Source organism: Cherax quadricarinatus, chromosome 41 (assembly GCF_038502225.1).
Source record: "Cherax quadricarinatus isolate ZL_2023a chromosome 41, ASM3850222v1, whole genome shotgun sequence".
Taxonomy (NCBI): domain Eukaryota; kingdom Metazoa; phylum Arthropoda; class Malacostraca; order Decapoda; family Parastacidae; genus Cherax; species Cherax quadricarinatus.
The window spans coordinates 5,746,102-5,765,699 of record NC_091332.1 but is presented as its reverse complement, the minus strand read 5'-3'; the positions used below and the strand labels follow the sequence as shown (position 1 = coordinate 5,765,699).

Sequence of the window (19,598 nt, the reverse complement as noted above, 5' to 3'; positions counted from 1 at the left end):
TGCCTCCGCATGTGGACTTTTCTAACCCCTCTAGTCCGTAGGAACCCTTACCTGTGGATTTCAAGTATCTTTATCATTGCCAATCATGGCCTATTTACAGTGGAATATACACTGCCTCAGGGGTAATCAGGGCGAGCTTCAGATGTTACTCTCCCAGTTTTTCCCTGTTGGTGTTTGCTTACAGGAACCAAAATTACTCTCTGCTGTTATCTCTCCCATCTCAGGCTATAATTTATTGTATTCGTCAGATCCTTTTCCTGATGGGACCTTTAATGAAAGTGCCCTTCTTCTACGCACTGATATTCCGTACCATCAGCTATTTGTTCGTACCTCGCTGCGTTACACAGCAGCCCGTATCCACTTGCATAGGTGGTATACGCTCTGTTCTTTATATCTCTCTCCTCGGGCATTATCCATTCCGGATATTGCCTTTCTTGTTTCGTCATTACCGCCACCGATTCTGTTACTTGGCGATTTTAATGCCCACCACTTCCTCTGGGGGGGTCTCACTGTGATTCCCGTGGCTTTCAGTTAGAGGCTTTTCTTGCCACCCACCCCCTCCATGTTTTAAATACAGGTACTCACACCCATTTTGATCCTCGGACTCACACTCTCTCGCATCAATCTCTCAGTCTGCTCTTCCTCCGCCTCATTAGACTTCACTTGGTCTGTTCTCCCAGACTTACATGACAGTGATCATTTCCCAATCATTCTTACTTCCCCTTCATATTCACCACCTCTTCGCATCCCACGCTGGCAATTTGATCAGGCAAATTGGAACCTTTACTCGCACCTAACTGTTTTTAGAGAGGTTTCTTCTTCGTCCTCCATTGATGAGCTTTTACACCTCGTCTTGTCCTCCGTTTTAACCGCTGCTTCTAATTGTATACACCAAACTTTGGGCAGTCATTCTCAGAAATGCGTGCCTTGGTGGTCTCCTGCTTGTGCTTGTGCAGTACGTTTGAAACACACTGCATGGGGCAGGTACCCGTACAATAGAACCACGGAGAGACTTCTTGATTTTAAGCAGAAGCGTGCGATTGCTCACCTTGTCATCCATGACACTAAACGCACTTGCTGGCGAGATTATGTCTCCACCATTACCTCTGCTTCCTCTATGAGTGCAGTCTGGAAAAACGTACAAAAACTGAGTGGTAAATATTCTCCTGACCCGGCTCCTGTTCTGCGGGTTGCCGGTGTTGATATAGCAAACCCACTTGATGTTGCCAATGAAATTGGCAATCATCTGGTCCGTATTTCTCAGGGACTCCATCTATGCCCCTCGTTTCTTTCCCCAAAGTCTGCCAGAGAGTTAGCACCCTTGGACTTTTCTTCTCTCAGAGAAGAACAATATAATGTGCCTTTTACAATTCAAGAACTGGAGGCAACACTCTCAGCTTGCCGATCATCGGCAGCTGGGCCCGACGACATTCACATTCGTATGCTACAACATTTACATCAGTCAGCCCTTGCAGTCCTATTACGCCTTTACAATCTTATTTGGTCACAAGTTCTTCTTCCACAGCTGTGGAAATCTGCCATTGTTCTCCCTTTCCGCAAACCAGGCACTACGGGACATGAAGCCTCAAACTATCGTCCCATTGCTCTTACCAGTGTAGTTTGCAAAGTGATGGAACGCCTGGTAAATAGACGTTTAGTGTGGTATTTAGAGACACACAACAGTCTCTCCACTCGTCAATATGGCGTTTGTAAGGGACGTTCTACCATAGACCCCTTACTACGCTTGGATACGTATGTTCGTAATGCCTTTGCGAATAACCACTCGGTTATTGCCATATTTTTTGACCTTGAGAAGGCATATGACACAACTTCGAGGTATAATACTTTAGCCCAAGCCCACTCCTTAGGCGTTCGAGGCAATCTACCATCCTTCCTTTAAGAACTTTTTAACTGACAGGCATTTCCGTGTTCAGGTTAATAATGTGCTCTCCCCGGACTTTATCCAAGCTGAAGGTGTCCCCCAGGGATGTGTTCTGAGCACAACACTTTTTCTCCTTGCTATTAATGATTTGGCCTCTAGTCTTCCATCACATATTTGGTCATCACTCTATGTTGATGACTTCGCTATTGCCTGTGCAGGCGCTGACTGTCACCTCATTACAGTTTCTCTCCAGCATGCGGTCGACCATGTTTGCAATTGGGCCACCGCACATGGGTTTAAATTTTCCAGCACTAAAACCCACCAAATTACTTTCACTAGACGCTCTGACATCTCGGATCATCCTTTGTACCTCTATGGCTCCCGTATCCCTGAACGTGATAGTCAAGTTTCTGGGCCTCCTCTTTGACCGTAGGTTATCCTGGAAACCTCACATTACCTCTCTGAAGGCAACTTGTCACAGCCAGCTGAACCTTCTTAAAACCCTTGCTCATCTTTCATGGGGAGCTGATCGTCGAACCCTCCTTCACCTACATTCCACCCTCATTTTATTGAAACTTGATTATGTTGACTAGATCTATTCAGCGGCATCTCCTGCTACTCTCTCTAGCCTTAACCCCATTCATCACCAAGGATTACGTTTATGCCTTGGTGCTTTTCGCTCTTCCCCTGTCGAGAGCCTCTATGCGGAAGCGAACGTTCCATCCTTATCCGATCACCGTGATGCCCATTGCCTTCGCTACTATGTACGCTCTCATGATCTCCGCAATCCTTCCATTTATAGAATGGTCACTGACAGTAGACATTCGTTCGCCGGCCCTATTCATTCCGTCCCTTCTCTCTTTGCCTTCATTCGCTCGTCTTCTCTTCAATTACTACCTTTCTATGTTCATGTAGCATCTCACTTTTCCCTACCCCCCTGGGAAGTTCCAGCTGTTCGAGTCTGTTCTTTCTCTCTCCCTTGCTCGAAAGCCCAACTGTCTACGATCGGTTCCCGCTCTCTTTTTCTTGACCACTTCCACTCTCATTCTCATGCCATTGCTGTGTACACAGATGGCTCCAAGTCTTCTGACGGCGTAGGATTCGCAGCAGTGTTTCCGCACAGCATCGTATGAGGGCATTTACTATCTTCAGCCAGTATTTTTACTGCTAAGTTGTATGCCATCCTTGCAGCACTTACCCGTATTGCATCTATGCCTGTGTCATCATTTGTGGTTGTCTCAGACTCCCTTAATGCTTTACAGGCTATACAGAAATTTGAAACACCTCACCCCTTAGTCCTCCGTATCCAAGTATAAAGATGGTTTTTGTTGGGTCCCTGGTCATGTTGACGTACAGGGCAATGAACAGGCAGACACTGCTGCGCGGTCAGCAGTACATGACCTACCAGTTTCATATAGAGGTATTCCATTTACGGACTATTTTGCTGCAATATCTTCCCACCTTCAAACCCATTGGCAACAACGTTGGTCTACTATGCTCGGCAACAAACTTCAATCTATTAAACCGAGTATAGGTTACTGGCCGTCTTGTTATCACCAGTGTCGAGGTTGAGAGACTACTCTCTCCTGTCTTCGCATTGGCCATACTCGTCTTACTCATGGATATCTCATGGAGAGGCGCCCTGCTCCTCTCTGTGAGAATTGCCAAGCTCCATTATCAGTCAGCCACATTCTGTTGGACTGCCCACTTTATCAACGAGCACGCATAATTTACCTCCGTTGTCATCTTCGCTCCGCTGCTCTCTCTTTACCTTCCCTTCTCGCTGATGGACCCACCTTTCATCCGGACTTTTTGACAAAAACTGACTGACTTCACAAATTCTGATACCTTCAGCTCTTTCTGCTTCAATCTCTTGCTACCCTCTACCCCCGTACTATCCCCTGCCCCGCTGTTTTCTGTAACCTACTGATCATCCCTCCTCCCTTCTGCCACCCAATACCCTCGCTTCCTTCCCTACCCTGCAGCGCTGTATAGCCCTTGTGGCTTAGCGCTTTTTTGATTATAATAATCAGCCCTTTCTACTTCAATCTCTTGCTACCCCCGTACTATCCCCTGCCCCGCTGTTTTCTGTAACCTACTGATCATCCCTCCTCCCTTCCCTACCCTGCAGCGCTGTATAGCCCTTGTGGCTTAGCGCTTCTTTTTTTTTTATAATAATAATAGGCTAATGTTTGTTGGAGGCTGAGTTTTTACAAACACTGCTTGCTGGTATTTCTGCCTCTCACTTCACAATAAACATTCTATTTTTTTCTTATTGCAGAATGGGTAGTGACGTTACGGTTAATGGAAGAGGACCCTAAGAACATCCAGTACTGGAGAGCTGCTGCGAGCACAGAAGAAGCATAATTTGGGTGTGCAACTTTGTGTGCCTTAGGGGCAGGGAAAAGAAATAAGGGGAATTGTTTCCCTATATACTGAATGCCTTTACAAGATAATTGCAAAATATGCAAACTCCAGATGGTGATCGTTATCAGTGACTGGCTAGCTAATAAATGTGTGCATGTTGCATCATCTTGTAACAGTGTGGAAAGAACACTTTTTAAAAAAGTTTGTGGATATACTGTACATAACATGTAAATTATGTGAAATATTGACTTGAAAAAGTCTGCAAATTAATAATAAAAATACTGTATAGAAGACTTCATAAATGGCAGACAAGAGTCTAAATATCTCAGGCCACAGTGACTCGGAGGAATTTGTAATATTTATACAATATATCCCCCAAAGATGATCTCTGCCTAATAAATTGTTATACAGAGTATCATGCAAGAAATGACTGATTTATGTACGAGTAAGGGTGTATAAGCATTTCACCACCTCAGGTGTCTTTAAACAAAGTTATTTATAAAATATACTGGAGTGGTATTAATACTTATGAATATGCTCTTATTAACACTAATTTAAAACAGTGTTTTCCAAACTTAAGAGAACGAATTGTGAAAAATAACTCATCAGTACAGTGATTCGTGTTGTGATCTTGTTATTCCTCTTCAAAGAAGACTACTACTTTGGAGCAGGTTTTGTCGGGAGTGTATCCAGTTATTCTGTTGTCCGGTCCAGAAACACTTAACTTGGGATGTAAAAAATATATATGGTGAAATATATCGTTTGGCTTCTGCTGCTCATACAAACATTTAAAGATGCAAATGCACCGTGTTTTCCTGCATATTGTGATACTTAACACGCTGTGCTTGAGGTATTTACCTCCATAAAGTGTCTTTTAAATCTTCTAGTCTCATGAACTATAGTAGTAAAGACCTACTTAAAGGTGCAACTCCCCAGTGGTCTAAAGTTAAGGACAAGAATAGAAGGACTTATGGGGAGGACTATGGCATCTTGTGGAGGCTGCTTTACATATTATAAATGCCCCCATCAGAAGCTGGTCAATTAGGTGGTAGACCAGGGCATTCCTATTGGAATTCTCTCAAAGACTGTAGCAGTGGTGCCTCAGTGTACAAAGCCTAGATGGGTACTATTGATGTTGCCATTAATTGTTAAAAAAAATTACTAATTGTGTATCTTAATGTTTTTGTACAGAGTACTTGTTTTGAAGATTTATAAAGAAAAATTTGTTAAAATTCTTGAGATTTGTTGTTTTCCCCTTATTAATGATCATTAAAAACTGTTTGTGGCAACACCATTCCAACATCCTTCTCCCAAGGCTAACCTGCAGTTGTGAAGTGGACAGAGACGAGGTTTGGTAGCAGCACTACAGTGTGATAACATTAAAGTCATATGGTCATTATAGTTGTCTGTGCAATGTGGTTACATCTAACTACTACATATATTACTGGAGTATAACCAGTGGTAATTTCTAGCCTGATATAGTGGTGTCTTATTAAAGGTAATTTTATTCGAACTCAGATCACCAAGTATAAATAAGCCTCAAATCTTCCTCCTAAAGATTTTGAGCAAATAATCTTTTCACATAATGTTCGCTGCCAGACTTTTCAGCTAGCTTCTCTACTGCCTGCATTTGCTGTATGCACTTTGTCCCAGATAGGTGTGAACTGGGCCCACTGTTGACATGTTATTTAGGCTGTGTTACTTTGTTGTGCAGAGTTGAATTTCTGCAGTTACATGCTCTGCTGTATTCCCCAAGAGAACTAAGTAGTTTTGTGTAACAGTGAGTATCTAGTATCTTTGTAATGGTTATGTCATCTGTTGAGAATCAAAAAATTTAATGTGTACAGTGCAGTGAAATGTTTCAGAAAATATTTAACTACCAGGAAAGATCTAGTGAAAAGCGTAATTCAAGTGCACGAGTTTATGTGCGTGTTTGCTGGCTCGTTGCTCCAGATATGAAAAACTTCCAGATACTAGTGCTCTAAATATTCACTCCAAAAACTGTTCTGCTGCTTTGGGAGCATTTCCCTATATAAAAATATTTAGAGACTTATACATGAAAATATTTTCATCAGATCTCTTCTGTAATGTGCATAAACCAAAGATTATTTGAACTAAGCTGTCCATTAATTGGTAGCTCTCAGCCATGCTCTCGGTGACCTGAAACAGCTCACAGACTACCTTTGGAAGGTTAACTAAAGTAAGCCACACAAATTTATTTATGTATGCATAACCATATATGCATCAGATGTGCTTCACAGCATATGACAGCTAATAGGACAGTGTGCCCAGTGGATTGTGTGTGAATGTGGTGTCTTTGACACACTGCCATGAGTTAGCCTGCAATCCTTTTCAGTCTTGATGTCTTGGGGATTAATGGTAATGGAGCTCGTAATGAGCTTCATTTAACTGTGTTGTAGAACCCACCCTTTTTTATTTTTTGTTAATTGGTTGGTGACTTGTTGAAGCACCATCTTATTGCTTTTCATCTGTATATTTCTTTATGGGGGCTGCTGCTTAATTGCCTCCTATGTTAGCTGCCTATATGAGCCTGTACAAATCTTGAGTTATATTTTTGCTTGTGTTTGGATGAGAATGCTAATTTTTCTTAACGGAATATTGTCATGTATAATCAACTTAAATCTCTAGTTGATACTCTGATTTCGTATGCAAAACTTGTATGATGTATGTAAAATTTTTTGGGTACTGTTATTAAATTTATTTTATTAAAGACAGCATTCAAGCATTATACAGGCTTATTATTGCAGCTTTGAGCTGCCTTCTGTTCTGATCAACGTACAAAGGCCTTGTTTTTCCCTTCATTTCAGTGCTCTGGAGGAACGTCTGCTTCATCTGTCTAAACAATCACTCCCAGCTGTTTATAGAATTTTATGAACTGTAAGCAGTACTATCTCACCCTTGCTGTTGACTTAATCTCATAACATTTCATCAATCTGTTACCAGGTGATTGTATCATGTTAAATAGAAGTAACAGCTGCCGTCGCCAGGCAGCTCTGCCATGTATCATAGACCTCACTCATGCTGTTAGCAGATAACCTCAGTAACTCAAAACATTTGCTCCTTTGTTAACAGCATCAGGGATAGCCACAGAATACAGTGCTGTGAATGAATATTCAGAAGTGTTAGCTTTCTTCACTAATTAATTCTGGTAAGTTTCTAAGTTTTTGGTTATGTAAGTACAGTCAATATTGTGGAGGTATAGGTGTCGTCTTCCATCAAGGTTTATATGTGATATGACTATAATTATTCCAGTGGAGAGAACACTCCAAAACATGAGGGTATATGTTTCTGAAAGATGTAGATATGGAAGGATTATTTAATTTCTTGATTTTTTTTTTTTTATTTTACCTGGTTACTCGTTCAATCTGGGGACAACACAGTCAGCTACTTATACTTGTTCATTGCCATACCTGTAAATGATTCACTGTATTCTGAAGGCATTTCTCTTAGTAATTCATTGCTGAAATGAAGTCATTTTCCGAACAGACAATGTGTGCAATGTTTCAAGGCAGTTGAAAAGACCAATGTATTCTGCAATAAAGTTTCACTGCAAACACTCGCAGACTGTAATGAACATGATATAGTGTTTGTCTCTCCTTATTACAATGTGAATTTAATAATCGAATAGCGTCATATTCAGTAAATTAATATACTGTAGTTATTGCAGGTAATTCTACCCACAGCAGTTTATTACTTTTGTGAATATAATAGTAATTTTATACTGGATAAAAATGAGACGAAGGTAAATAATTAAAGTACAATTTTTCCATTAACTTGACAGGAAAAACTGTGTATTTAAAATTTATTAAATTTTATCTAAGAGAAAATTTAATGCACGTTTTGTTGACATTTTCAAAAACAAAATGGAAACCTGTGATTCCACCATAGAACCTCGACTCTTCATACATACATTTACAATGCACTTGTTAAATGTCAGTTTGTTAGGGGCATGATAATAAATTAGACACATGTGCAACTCTTGGGTATCTTTATTGAGGAAACGTTTTGCCACACAGTGGCTTCATCAGACTGATGAAGCCACTGTGTGGCGAAACGTTTCCTCAATAAAGATACCCAAGAGTTGCACATGTGTCTAATTTATCAACATGTCGGTTCTCTGAACCATTCATTTTCAAATTTGTTAGGGGCATCTTTTTCTTCCTAGAGAAGGCATTCTTTTGGCTCTAAAGTTTGCTACCACTTTTTCTCGAGCCTCTTTTTGATACTCATTTTATTTGATTTAATGTGTTTGGGTCGTTTTTTTCTTTTTTCTTTCTTTCTTTCTTCAGACTTTGTTCAAGCTGAAAATGTACTGCAAGTATGTGTACTTTCCTACCTTGTTCCAAATAGCCATCAACATACTTGCCTCTGTAGTCCGTGGGATTTGTTCTATCTTGTACAGTATATTAATGATTTAACCATTGCTTATGCAGGTGTGGGAGGTTGGCTCATGGCTGCTTCATTACAGTGTGCTATTGATTGTACTTCCAGTTAGGTTGCCTCACATGGTTTAATTTTTCCAAAATTAACTTGATAATGTAGAGGCACCTTGTCATTTCCTATTCAAAGTGCTCTTCTGTATGGTTTTACTGTCCCAGTTTGCAAAATGGTAAATAACTTGGCTGCCACTTATGTGAATGTTGTGGAAATCCAGAATAACCTTTTTAAATGTTGTATTTTAGTGGGTTGATGGTATTTTTAATTTTGAGAGTCACAACAGTGAAAGGGCTAAGATACAGGAAAGTAAAGATGCATATGCTGAATAGAGGAAGTAGTTCGTAAGATTTACATGCTATCTTGCATGTTAATGAGATACACACAGCAGTCCTGTCAGACTGAAATTTTAAGCAGACTTTCATATTTCATGGGAAATGAAAGCTTGCTTGCTATTACCAACAATCTTAATTAAACTGCAGTTGAGCATCTAGCTAACCTTTTTTTTTATTGCTGGTGGTTGAAGGGAAACTCATTTTGTGACTGCATATTAGGTACACTTGAGAAACATTGCCATGGCAAGGGCTCTGGGAGGAAAAAGACTCTCAGAACTCTTCAAAGATATATGCTGTATAGTCCTTGTGGCTTAGCGCTTCTTTTTTGATTATAATAATAATTCAAAGATATAAAGGAATAAGAGTGCCCAGTATCACTTTGAAAATTGTCAGGATGTGCCAACTGTCCAGCATCTTTAGATAGGTTCTTCCCTTTATCAGGTAGCATGTCTGCTTCATTTATGACTTCTTTAATTCCTTAACATACATTCTGCCTCCTTAAAATCTCACCTTTTTTAGTACAGATTTGTTTCAGGTTCTTAATGGAAGCTGATTTACTGCAAAAATTATGACTTCTTGTTTTGCCATTTTGCTTACCTTCCATTCTAATGTCAGTGCTTCTGCTGTAAAGTGCTGAATGATCCACAATGATTTTATGTGCTCTGTGGATAGAATAATTTATGATTATGTGAATTAAACTGCTTACCACTTAATACGAGGTACATGTATACTATAGTCTGACTGGCCAGTTGACTGGAACTGCTACCAAAAGGAGGAGTAGGGGTATCCCCTTTTTCCCATTGATGGTTCTTTCTCTAGGCTGTGCTCATGCTGCCAAGCTGGTCTGTTTTTATTTTTCCAACACAATCGATTGTACGAATACAATGGAATCCTAACTCAATACAGTAGTACATATTGTCACCTTGTTTGTACTCCTTTGTCTTTAAAGTCTTCAACAACATATGAAATCACTTTTGTAGAAGGTTCTTCATGTCACTCAAGAAGATGGAGAGTTCCAGCCTAGAGGAAACAAGCTTTCTCAAGATGTGTGTGGCTGTGTGACCAGTCTTTATTAGCTATGCAAGTAAATACTAATTGCAGTTTTTTATCGTCTATATAATTCCTTTTGGTTAAGCATTTCCATGAATATTTTAATAATAATAAATTTTGATAAATTAGACACGTGCAACACTTCGGTATCTTCGTCTTCATTCCTGTCGGACACAGCAACATCTTGGGATCTTCGTACAGGGAATTCTTCACTTGCCTAGCCCTTGGGCATGACCTACTTCCACATTGGACAAATGTGATACCACCACCAACTGCTGCACCTCTCCTGCCTACGGTATATAAGCTACGTCTTCGTAGATGTGCTGTATTCTTTTCAAGATTGATGGACTGACTACATCAACTCAAGGCTGAGGAACTGATTACCTCAAACTACTACTGTTCCTCCCCGTTCTCCTTTGTATGGACTGATGAAGCCACTGTGTGGCGAAACGTTTCCTCAGTAAAGATACCCAAGTGTTGCACATGTGTCTAATTTATTAATTTGTCGGTTCTCTGAACCATTCATCTACATAATGAATTTTGTGAAGCTGTTTAATTTGCAGTTTTTGTTGTATAAACAATGAGAACTGTTTACCACTTAATATCATTAGCTTTTGTTTCAAAGTATATAATGATAATGTAATTATAGTTTTCTTTTCATTAGCAGTCTCTCCTAAAATCCTATTAACTTACTAATGTACTTGTAATTACAATGGACTTCATTTATGTCCATTATATAATGTAATACTATTGTTAAATCAAGGTGAACTTCAGATGTTATCTCCCAGGTTTCTTTTGTAGGCATTTGCTTACCATGTTGTTGGTCTTCTTGTCTCTGGCTATATTCCTTTATAGTGTGTTGACGTTTATCCTTATGCCTCTTACAATGAAGGTGCAGCTCTTGTTTGCTCTGATGTTCTACACGCCAGACAATATACTGTACAAACTCCATCACACTACTACAGCCAATGTGTATTTTGGTAACCTCAGACAAGATAAAAGTATATGTTTTATACTAAGTTGTGAATGCTAATTTTGAATTTGAAACCAGAAATAACATAACACCTAAGGATATTTAGTTATAGAAAATACTGTTAATACATTTTTAGCATTTTGAGTATTGCTGATGAGCTGTCAACATTTTAACAGCTTGCATATATATGTTATGCAGTGCACTTGATACTTTAATGAACAGTACCTGGAAAAATGCATGATTTTTTTTTTTTTTTTTTTTTTGTAAAATAGTATTTTAAAGTATTCATGATGACAATCAAGTAGCTTTATATTGTCAGTTGTGCAGTGTGTTTGGCTTTCAAATAAATATTGCATCAAAAAATTTAATGTGACAAAAATCCTGAGGTGTTGTGCCAGTTATGACTTGATTTGGAATCAGCATACATGAGTTAATGAAGGAGTAACATTTACCACAGTAGCATCTTTTTTTTTTTTTTTTTTTTTTTTTTTTTTTTAAGCAATTTCTTCTTTATATTGCAGACCACCTTCATGCCCCCTGATGCGGGATCACCCAAATATGGCAGTGAGGTTTAAGTGGTTCATACCTAAAGTGTAAGGGCCAATGACAGTTACAGATGTGGAATGTGAAAGAGACTTCAGCTGTACTTGTTATGATTGATTTATATGCAGTGAATGAATTGATCACTTCTGTATTAGATTACCTGTGGACCTTGGTTTCATCTTTGCCTGAATGACTCCTATTTTTTGCCATTTTAATTGTCATCATTTTTCTTTCTAGGGTCTAATTTTAACCTTTATTGACATGTTTGAATTTTCTTTCACCCCTTGACATCTCTTAAATACTGGGGGCTTTAATTTATATTGATCTTTGAATTTTCTGTTTACTAACCTCTCATTTGGAGTGAGTAATGTTAGCCTTACTGATGTAACATATCTCTTCTATGGGTTACATTGGTTTTCCTGAGTTCACTTCAAACCCACATGGGAATTAAGCCACTGGATTTTTCCTCCAAAGGTTCCTTGATGGTAGGGGCTCTTGAACCAAGGAATGTGATTTGACCTCCCCTTAGACTGAACCTGATTGCCCTTCCTTACCCCTAAAACTGTACAACCCCTACAGGTTTTAGCACTTCCCCACGTGAATGTTGTATGGATTTTACTTCGCATTTATAAACCTTTTACCCTTAAACATCAGCACTGTTAAACTGTCAACCTACAACTGGGGCTGATTGTATCAGCCCCAGTTGTAGGTTGACATGCTTCAACCCCCTGGCATGCCTGCTGGAGCGTACAATGCGGTAGTTTCACAAATGTGATCATGGAGTGATAGCATACAAAATGAGGGCCATAGGCATTACAGGGAAGGTAGGCAGGTAGATTTTCGGGTTCCTAACACACACACAACACAAAGCAGTAGTAAACAGCAAAATCCAGCATCAACGAGGTAAGGAGTTCGCTTCCAATGGTTCTGTCCTGGCACCTTTGCCGTTTCTCTTAGCCCTTGTGGCTTAGCGCTTCTTTTTTTATTATAATAATAATTTGCCGTTTCTCATCCTCATATCATACATAGATAAAAACAACAGTCACAGTTTTGTATCATTTGCAGAGAACACTAAAATAAGTATGAAAGTCACTATGGTAAAAGACACTGAAAAATTACAAGAAAAGATAAACAGTTTTCCACTGGGCAGTGAAGGACACGACGTTCAGTGGTGGTAAGTTCCAGCTACTCTGGTATGGAAAGACTGAACTCAAAAGGAACACTGCAGTGCTGTATGGCCCTTGTGGTTTAGCGCTTTTTTATTATAATCAAAAGGAACACTGTATATGAAACTGAAAAGAATCGTCAAACTGAACGAAAGGAATGTGTGAAAGACTTGGGAATAATTATCAGCTGACCTTTCTTTCAAAGACCATTTTGCTACTATGTACGCTCTCATGATCTCCGCAATCCTTCCATTTATAGAATGGTCACCGATATTAGTAGACATTATTTGTTCGCCGCTCCTGTTTGCTCCATTCCTTCTCCCTTCGCCTACATTCGCTCTTGTCTTCTCTTCAATTACCACCTTTCTATGTTCATGTAGCATCTCACTTTTCCCTACTCCCCTGGGAAGTTCCAGCTGTTCGAGTCTGTTCTTTCTTACTCCCTTGCTCGAAAGCCCAACTGTCTACGGTAGCTTCCCGCTCTCTTTTTCTTGACCACTTCCACTCTCATTACCATGCCATTGCAGTGTACACAGATGGCTCTAAGTCTTCTGACGGCGTAGGATTCGCAGCAGTGTTTCCGGACAGCGTCGTACGAAAGCATTTACTATCTTCGGCTAGTATCTTTACTGCTGAATTTGCTGTATAGTCCTTGTGGCTTAGCGCTTCTTTTTCATTATAATAATAATACTGCTGAATTGTATGCCCCCTCAAGGAAGGTTCCTTGATGTTGGTGAGGGGCTCTTGATTTAGGGAATTGGATCTGTGCTCCAGTTCCCCGAATTAAGCCTGAATGCCTTCCACATCCCCCCCCCCAGGCGCTGTATAATCCTCCGGGTTTAGCACTTCCCCCTTGATTATAATAATAATAATAATAATAATGAATTATATGCCATTCTTGCAGCACTTATCCGTATTGCATCTATGCCTGTGTCATCATTTGTGGTTGTCTCAGACTCCCTTAGTGCTTTACAGGCTATACAGAAATTTGATGCACCTCAGTCCTCCGTATCCAACTTTGGCTATGCCGCATCTTTACCAAGCATAAGATAGTTTTTTGTTGGGTCCCTGGTCATGTTGACGTACAGAGCAATGAATAGGCAGACACTGCTGCGCGGTCAGCAGTACGTGACCTACCAGTTTCATATAGAGGTATTCCATTTACAAACTATTTTGCTGCAATAGCTACCCGCCTTCACACCCGTTGGCAACAACGTTGGTCTACTATGCTCGGTAACAAACTTCAATCTATTAAACCGAGTATAGGTTACTGGCCGTCTTCTTGTCACCAGTGTCGAGGTTGGGAGACTACTCTCTCCCGTCTTCACATTGGCCATGCTCGTCTTACTCATGGATATCTCATGGAGAGGCGCCCTGCTCCTCTGTGAGAACTGTCAGGTTCCATTATCAGTCAGCCACATTCTGTTAGACTGCCCACTTTATCAACGAGCACGGAATTTACCTCCGTCGCCGTCTTCGCTCCGCTGCTCTCTTTACTTTCCCTTCTCGCTGATGGACCCACCTTTCATCCGGACTCTCTCATTGACTTTTTGACAACAAATGACTGACTTCACAAACTCGGATACCTTCAGCCCTTTCTACCTCAATCTCTTGCTACCCCCGCACTATCCCCTTCCCCGCTGTTTTCTGTAACCTACTGATCATCCCTCCCCCCTTCTGCCGCCCAATACCCTCGCTTCCTTCCCTACCCTGCAGCGCTGTATAGCCCTTGTGGCTTAGCGCTTATTTTTTTATTATAATATAATTGCAGATTACCAAGATGCATCACAATCTATCTCAAACTTTGAGTCCTCGCCCCACTATCTTTTGCATTCCATGTTGGCTGTGTTGCAAATAAAGCAGTCACATAGGGATAGTCTGATGCTGGCAAAATGGCACACGAATTTTGAAGGGGGTGGCTGTTCGATTACACTATTTTGAAATCACACCATCATAACTTGTCATTATTTTTAATTACAATACATATCACAATTATCAAATACTGTATATATACAATACATACACGAGTGTGAAAATTCACAGGAACATATTAGACTTTGCACTAAGATTAAAAAATACATTTAAAGCTTCAGCAACCTCAGCAGATAATAGGATGATTGAGGAAGACTTAGTAGGTTAGATAAAGGTAGGTGATACAGGAGAGGAAATGAAACAAATGAGATCGTGGTGGGTCCTCAGGCTACTAGTAGGATCTGTAAGGCTAGCCTAGTCTAGTCTTGACACACACACTGGCTTAGCGCTTCTTTTTGATTATAATAATAGACACACACATCCTGGTTTCATAGCTGCAAGGTTGCAGTACCTCAAAAGCTACTGACCATTGTATAATTCTTGCTGCCATTTTTTCCCCAAGGGATAAACACTTGAACCATAGGGTCAAAATGTGCCTGGGGAAATGGGAGGCAATCAGGATAATCCAGAGAAGAGGACAGGTTCAATTTCTTGCATCAAAGAACCTTCCAATAACTTCAGCTACCGGGAGATCTTCCCCTGGGAGGTTCCTTGATGCCTTTGTAGTGGATCTTAGATTCCAGGAATTGTACTTATCCTCCCTTGAATCAAACCTGATTGCCTCAGGCATTGTATGACCCCTATGAGTTTAGCAGTTCCTAAGTAATATTGGAAGATCATCTGCACATTAATAATTCTGTAGAAAATCTTACTGTTTTAGCAACAATCTATGATCAGCATGGTGCATTAGATTTGCATTTGTTCCCATGAATGTGGCTGAATACTTTAATTTGGTAAGCTAAGCAATTAACAGTTAATTTAATGTACCCTTGTAATTTTATTGCTATGGGCGAATTCACAGTACTGTGCCGAGGACCCATCACAAAAGTACAAATATGTAGAGAATGTTAGGGTGAGAGCAGCTATCTTGTGGTCGCTGATCCCATGGGCTGCAGGGCACCCTTAGGAGTGCTGTACCAGGGACATAGTTTGTGTTCCAGCATTTCTGGTCCCATTATAGGTGTGGTCAAGTTTATACACAAAAATTTGGAAAAATACGAAAAGTATTCACAAAAGTATTAGGTCACTGTACCGCAAACAAACAAGTTGGCTAAGGATGCATCTAAGATAAAGCAGAATGTCTTGTTCACTAAACAATGAGACTAGTTAGGGCAGAGGGTGAAGTCAGCGTCTTTCTGGCTGACTTGCCAATTCCGAAACTCTGGTCATGACTGACTTTATACAACAAACCTTGTAACATATTACTGCTAATTAAATTTTGAAGCTACAAAAATGCCTTCAGGGAGATAATTTTACCTAATTTGCCCATTTCCAGAACTTTTTTGATTTAATGGTTCATATGAGAGAGTATAACATTTCACTAAGTAAAAGTTCTCACTGACAATAATAGTGGCAGCCTAGGGTGGGTCACAGAAGAGAGCCCAAACATTCTGTATGATTTGGTAACGGGAGGGAAAGGGAATGGTTGAATTACTGTTCTATACTATAATCGGTAGCAGCCACACACCAACAGACTATAAATATAGTAACAATGCCTCGTGTATCGTAGATCTTAAGAAAAAAAAATTCATGTGAAAATTATTTAGATGAGAAGATTATCAATACTTCCTTATATGAAGACACTATGTACCTCGCTTCAATAGTTTTTTTTTTTTTTAATATTAATTTCCACATTGATGCCCTGGGGACAGGAGTCTCCTTGGGAGGTCAAATTTCTCTGACCACCTAGGAGTGTTGGCCCTTGTACTCAACCCTTAAGGATAAGAGAGCCTCGCATTCCCCTCCATCAAGCGTATGAATGATTATCTAGGTCCACTGATAGTGACTGCTTTCCTCCTCTATCAGTCCAGTATTTAAGCTTCCCTCTCAGCTCCTCCAGCGATCTCGACTTCGCCTTGTTGATGCGCCGGTATTTAACATCTTTGGGTTTGGTAACAGATCTGTGATTGCTCATGACACGATTGTAAGTAACCTGGATCTCCTCCTCTGCCTTCACCTTGATAGGAGCCACACCCAGGGTATTAAGTTTTTCGTAGGATCCCAGAAGTCTGCGTCTGTCACTGGCAGAGTCATCGAGATGGGGTACGCTGTCCTCCTCCTCGTCCTCGCTCTCTCCGTCACTCAGCGTGGCATCAGAATCATAATGTGAGGTAACTTTGAGAATGGATTGTAATGATGGAGTAACGGAAGGTGTAAGAGAAGCAGTCAGTGAAACTGTATCCTCTAATAAGTTGTGGTCTTGGTGTGTATGGCATACTTCCTCTTCCTCTAAGCTATAAACAGTTCGTAATAGTTCTGCATGACCCTTCTTTAACGTACACGCTGGGCTATCATCGCTTTCTTCACTAGAACAAGAAGGTGATGTAGATAGCGAGCCTGGCCCGGTACCAGAGCTGAAACCTGGCTTCGGAAGAGTACTACTACCTGAAGCTGTTAGTGACCCTACAGGAGGCACAGCTGTTGAGCAGGACGACCTGCTCGCCACCTCTACAGCATCAGACACACTCCTCACAACTTTAACTTCTCCCTTTCCCATAGGTATCAACACTAGGGAGTCGAAGTTGTCCTCAAGCATGATTGCACTGTCACTATCGTTCAGGCTTTCCAGGTCATTCTTTGTCGATGTAATAAGAAAGCCTGAAAATTTATCACTATTTTGATTGTTCTCGCCATCTTTTAATTCTTTAGTATCACTGGGAGTCTTGGAAATTTGTTGCTTTGTTTTATTGTTGGAAGTTTCAGTCACTTGTTTCATATTTTGGTTGTTTAGGGCCCTGGAGAGGGAGATGATAATGTGTTGCTGTTGACGTATAGTGGCATCCTTCTGTTGAAGTAACATTTCCACCTCCTTTTGTCGCCTCCGCAGCTGTGATTCAAACAGCAACAACTGGGACTGGATGGTACGTAGGTGGTCGTCTCTTTTCCTCTGAAGGTGCAACAGCAACAAGTTCTGAAAATAAGACACATAAGCTTTAATCAACGCTCCAAAAGATGAATTTTAACTGTGCATTATTATTAAAAGATACTTGGTGTTACTATCCAAATATTGTCCATCTACATATCAATTTTTTTTTACTCTATGGAAAAGCCCTGAATGGCCACACTGGTTCAGCGCTTGTAACTAGATAGGTTTCGGTCACTGCGATCCGAAAAATGCATCCCCAGCCTCCTTTTCCTTGTACCTCTCAATCCTCAAGAGTTAGAGGAGCTGGCCAGCGCTGTATAGTCCTTGTGGCTTAGCGCTTCTTTTTGATTATAATAATAATAGAGGAGCTGGAGTTTCAAAACCCTTAACACAAAAGTGACATAGGTTAACACCCTCATCAATCCCAGATACCCGTCAAGGGAGGTTCCTTGACGCTGGTGAGGGGCTCTTGATCAAGGGAATTGGATCTGTGCTCCGGTTCCCTGAACTGAGCCTGAATACCTTCCACCCCCCCCCATGTGCTGTATAATCCTACAGGTTTAGTGCTCCCCTATGATTATAATAATAATCAATCTCTGGGCTGTAGATCAACACCCTCAAGAGCACCAGGAGAGACAACACAACCTTGAAAATACGTGACCAATTGCTTTTTGAAACCTCGCTGGATTTGTTCAAAGCGCTTTCGCTGAGTTTGGTGATGGAGAGGCAGGGAGATGATTGATTCAACAATGACACACAAATACTCAAAGGCCACAGTTACCACACGATTGTTTTTCGTAATGTGAGTTTCGGATGACAACTAGTAGTGATACAGGAGAGGAATATATAAGTAACTACCGTGTATGAACTGTAACATGGAAACTATCTTCAACACCTCAACCTCTTCAAGGGGGGCTCCTTGGCGTGGTGAAGAGGCTCTTGGTCTGAGGAATTAGACCTGTTGGTCTTCTTCCTCAGACCAAACCTAATTACCCCCCATTCTCCCCTCCCCTATCCCATCCTCCCCTTTTTCCATTCCTCCTCCTCCTTCCTTTTGCCCTTCCTCTTTTTGGCCTTTGGGATTTCTCCCACAGGCGTGCTAGTTCCTAGGTAGGGGAAAGGACATCGGGGTCCATCCCATTCCATTGAGGTTCTTGGCGGTGGCGTAGTTTGCTGTGGAATCTGGATCACCTGGGGATGTCCCGATCCCTCTCCGGTATCCCGGAGTAGCTTTGGGTGTCTTTCGGGCGATGGGTGTATCTCTGGAAGCCACCTTTCGGATTCCGGGGGTGGTGGCCGAAGGAGGTATGCTTTGTGGCGGATATCTGGCCGCCCTCTCTTTTGTCCACCGAGGTAGCTCGGCAGATGTGAGGTTGCTATCCCGGATTGCTGGTTTACTGGCATGAAGGGTAGGGTATGGCACGGGTTCCATGCTGCAATTGCGCTACTAGCGGTGCTGAGGTCCTCTTGGGCACGGAGGGAGATTTCCGGCCCTTTCATTCCTCCTAGGAACTATTCCTCCCCGCTCCCCCCTTTTTTTATTCTTTTTTTATTTTTATTTTCTTTTTTCTTTTTTTTTCTTAAAAACAAAAAGCAAAGGAGTAACCTAACCATGGAGAACCCAATCCATGAACCCATTACCCCCGGGCCCCTTCTTGATACCGCACCCCATTCTGACCCTGCCTTGTGTTTAGACCACTCTTCGGACACTCCTGATGCCCCTGTACCTCTTGCTGGTGCTGTTTCCTCACCCGCTTCAGGTACCGGGGCTTCGACTGACTCCTTCGATTTGTCTGAACTCCGCTCTCCTTTAACTATGCTTCCGGCTTCTCCCTCTACGGTACAGCAATTTTCGAATCGCCCGCCCATTTCACGCCGGACCAACTCCGGTCCTACTCCTAAACGCCAACGTCAATCTCCTGATGATGCC

General features: G+C 41.2%; 2 protein-coding genes across 10 annotated transcripts in view; one reads left to right on the top strand and one right to left on the bottom strand.

Moving 5' to 3' along the window:
- LOC128695884 (uncharacterized) overlaps positions 1-7,849 on the top strand; it is an 87,745-nt gene extending 79,896 nt beyond the window's left edge. For all 4 annotated transcript variants that reach the window (XM_053786815.2, XM_053786817.2, XM_053786814.2 and 1 more), the window contains one exon: positions 4,164-7,849. In XM_053786815.2, the coding sequence (XP_053642790.2) occupies positions 4,164-4,249 (86 nt within the window). In that variant the 3' untranslated portion in view covers positions 4,250-7,849. The remainder of the gene's footprint in view (positions 1-4,163) is intronic.
- A 7,297-nt stretch (positions 7,850-15,146) lies between these two features.
- The window catches only part of LOC128695885 (uncharacterized), a 230,606-nt gene continuing 226,154 nt past the window's right edge, over positions 15,147-19,598 (bottom strand). For all 6 annotated transcript variants that reach the window (XM_070092914.1, XM_053786820.2, XM_070092916.1 and 3 more), the window contains one exon: positions 15,147-17,713. In XM_070092914.1, the coding sequence (XP_069949015.1) occupies positions 16,550-17,713 (1,164 nt within the window). In that variant the 3' untranslated portion in view covers positions 15,147-16,549. The remainder of the gene's footprint in view (positions 17,714-19,598) is intronic.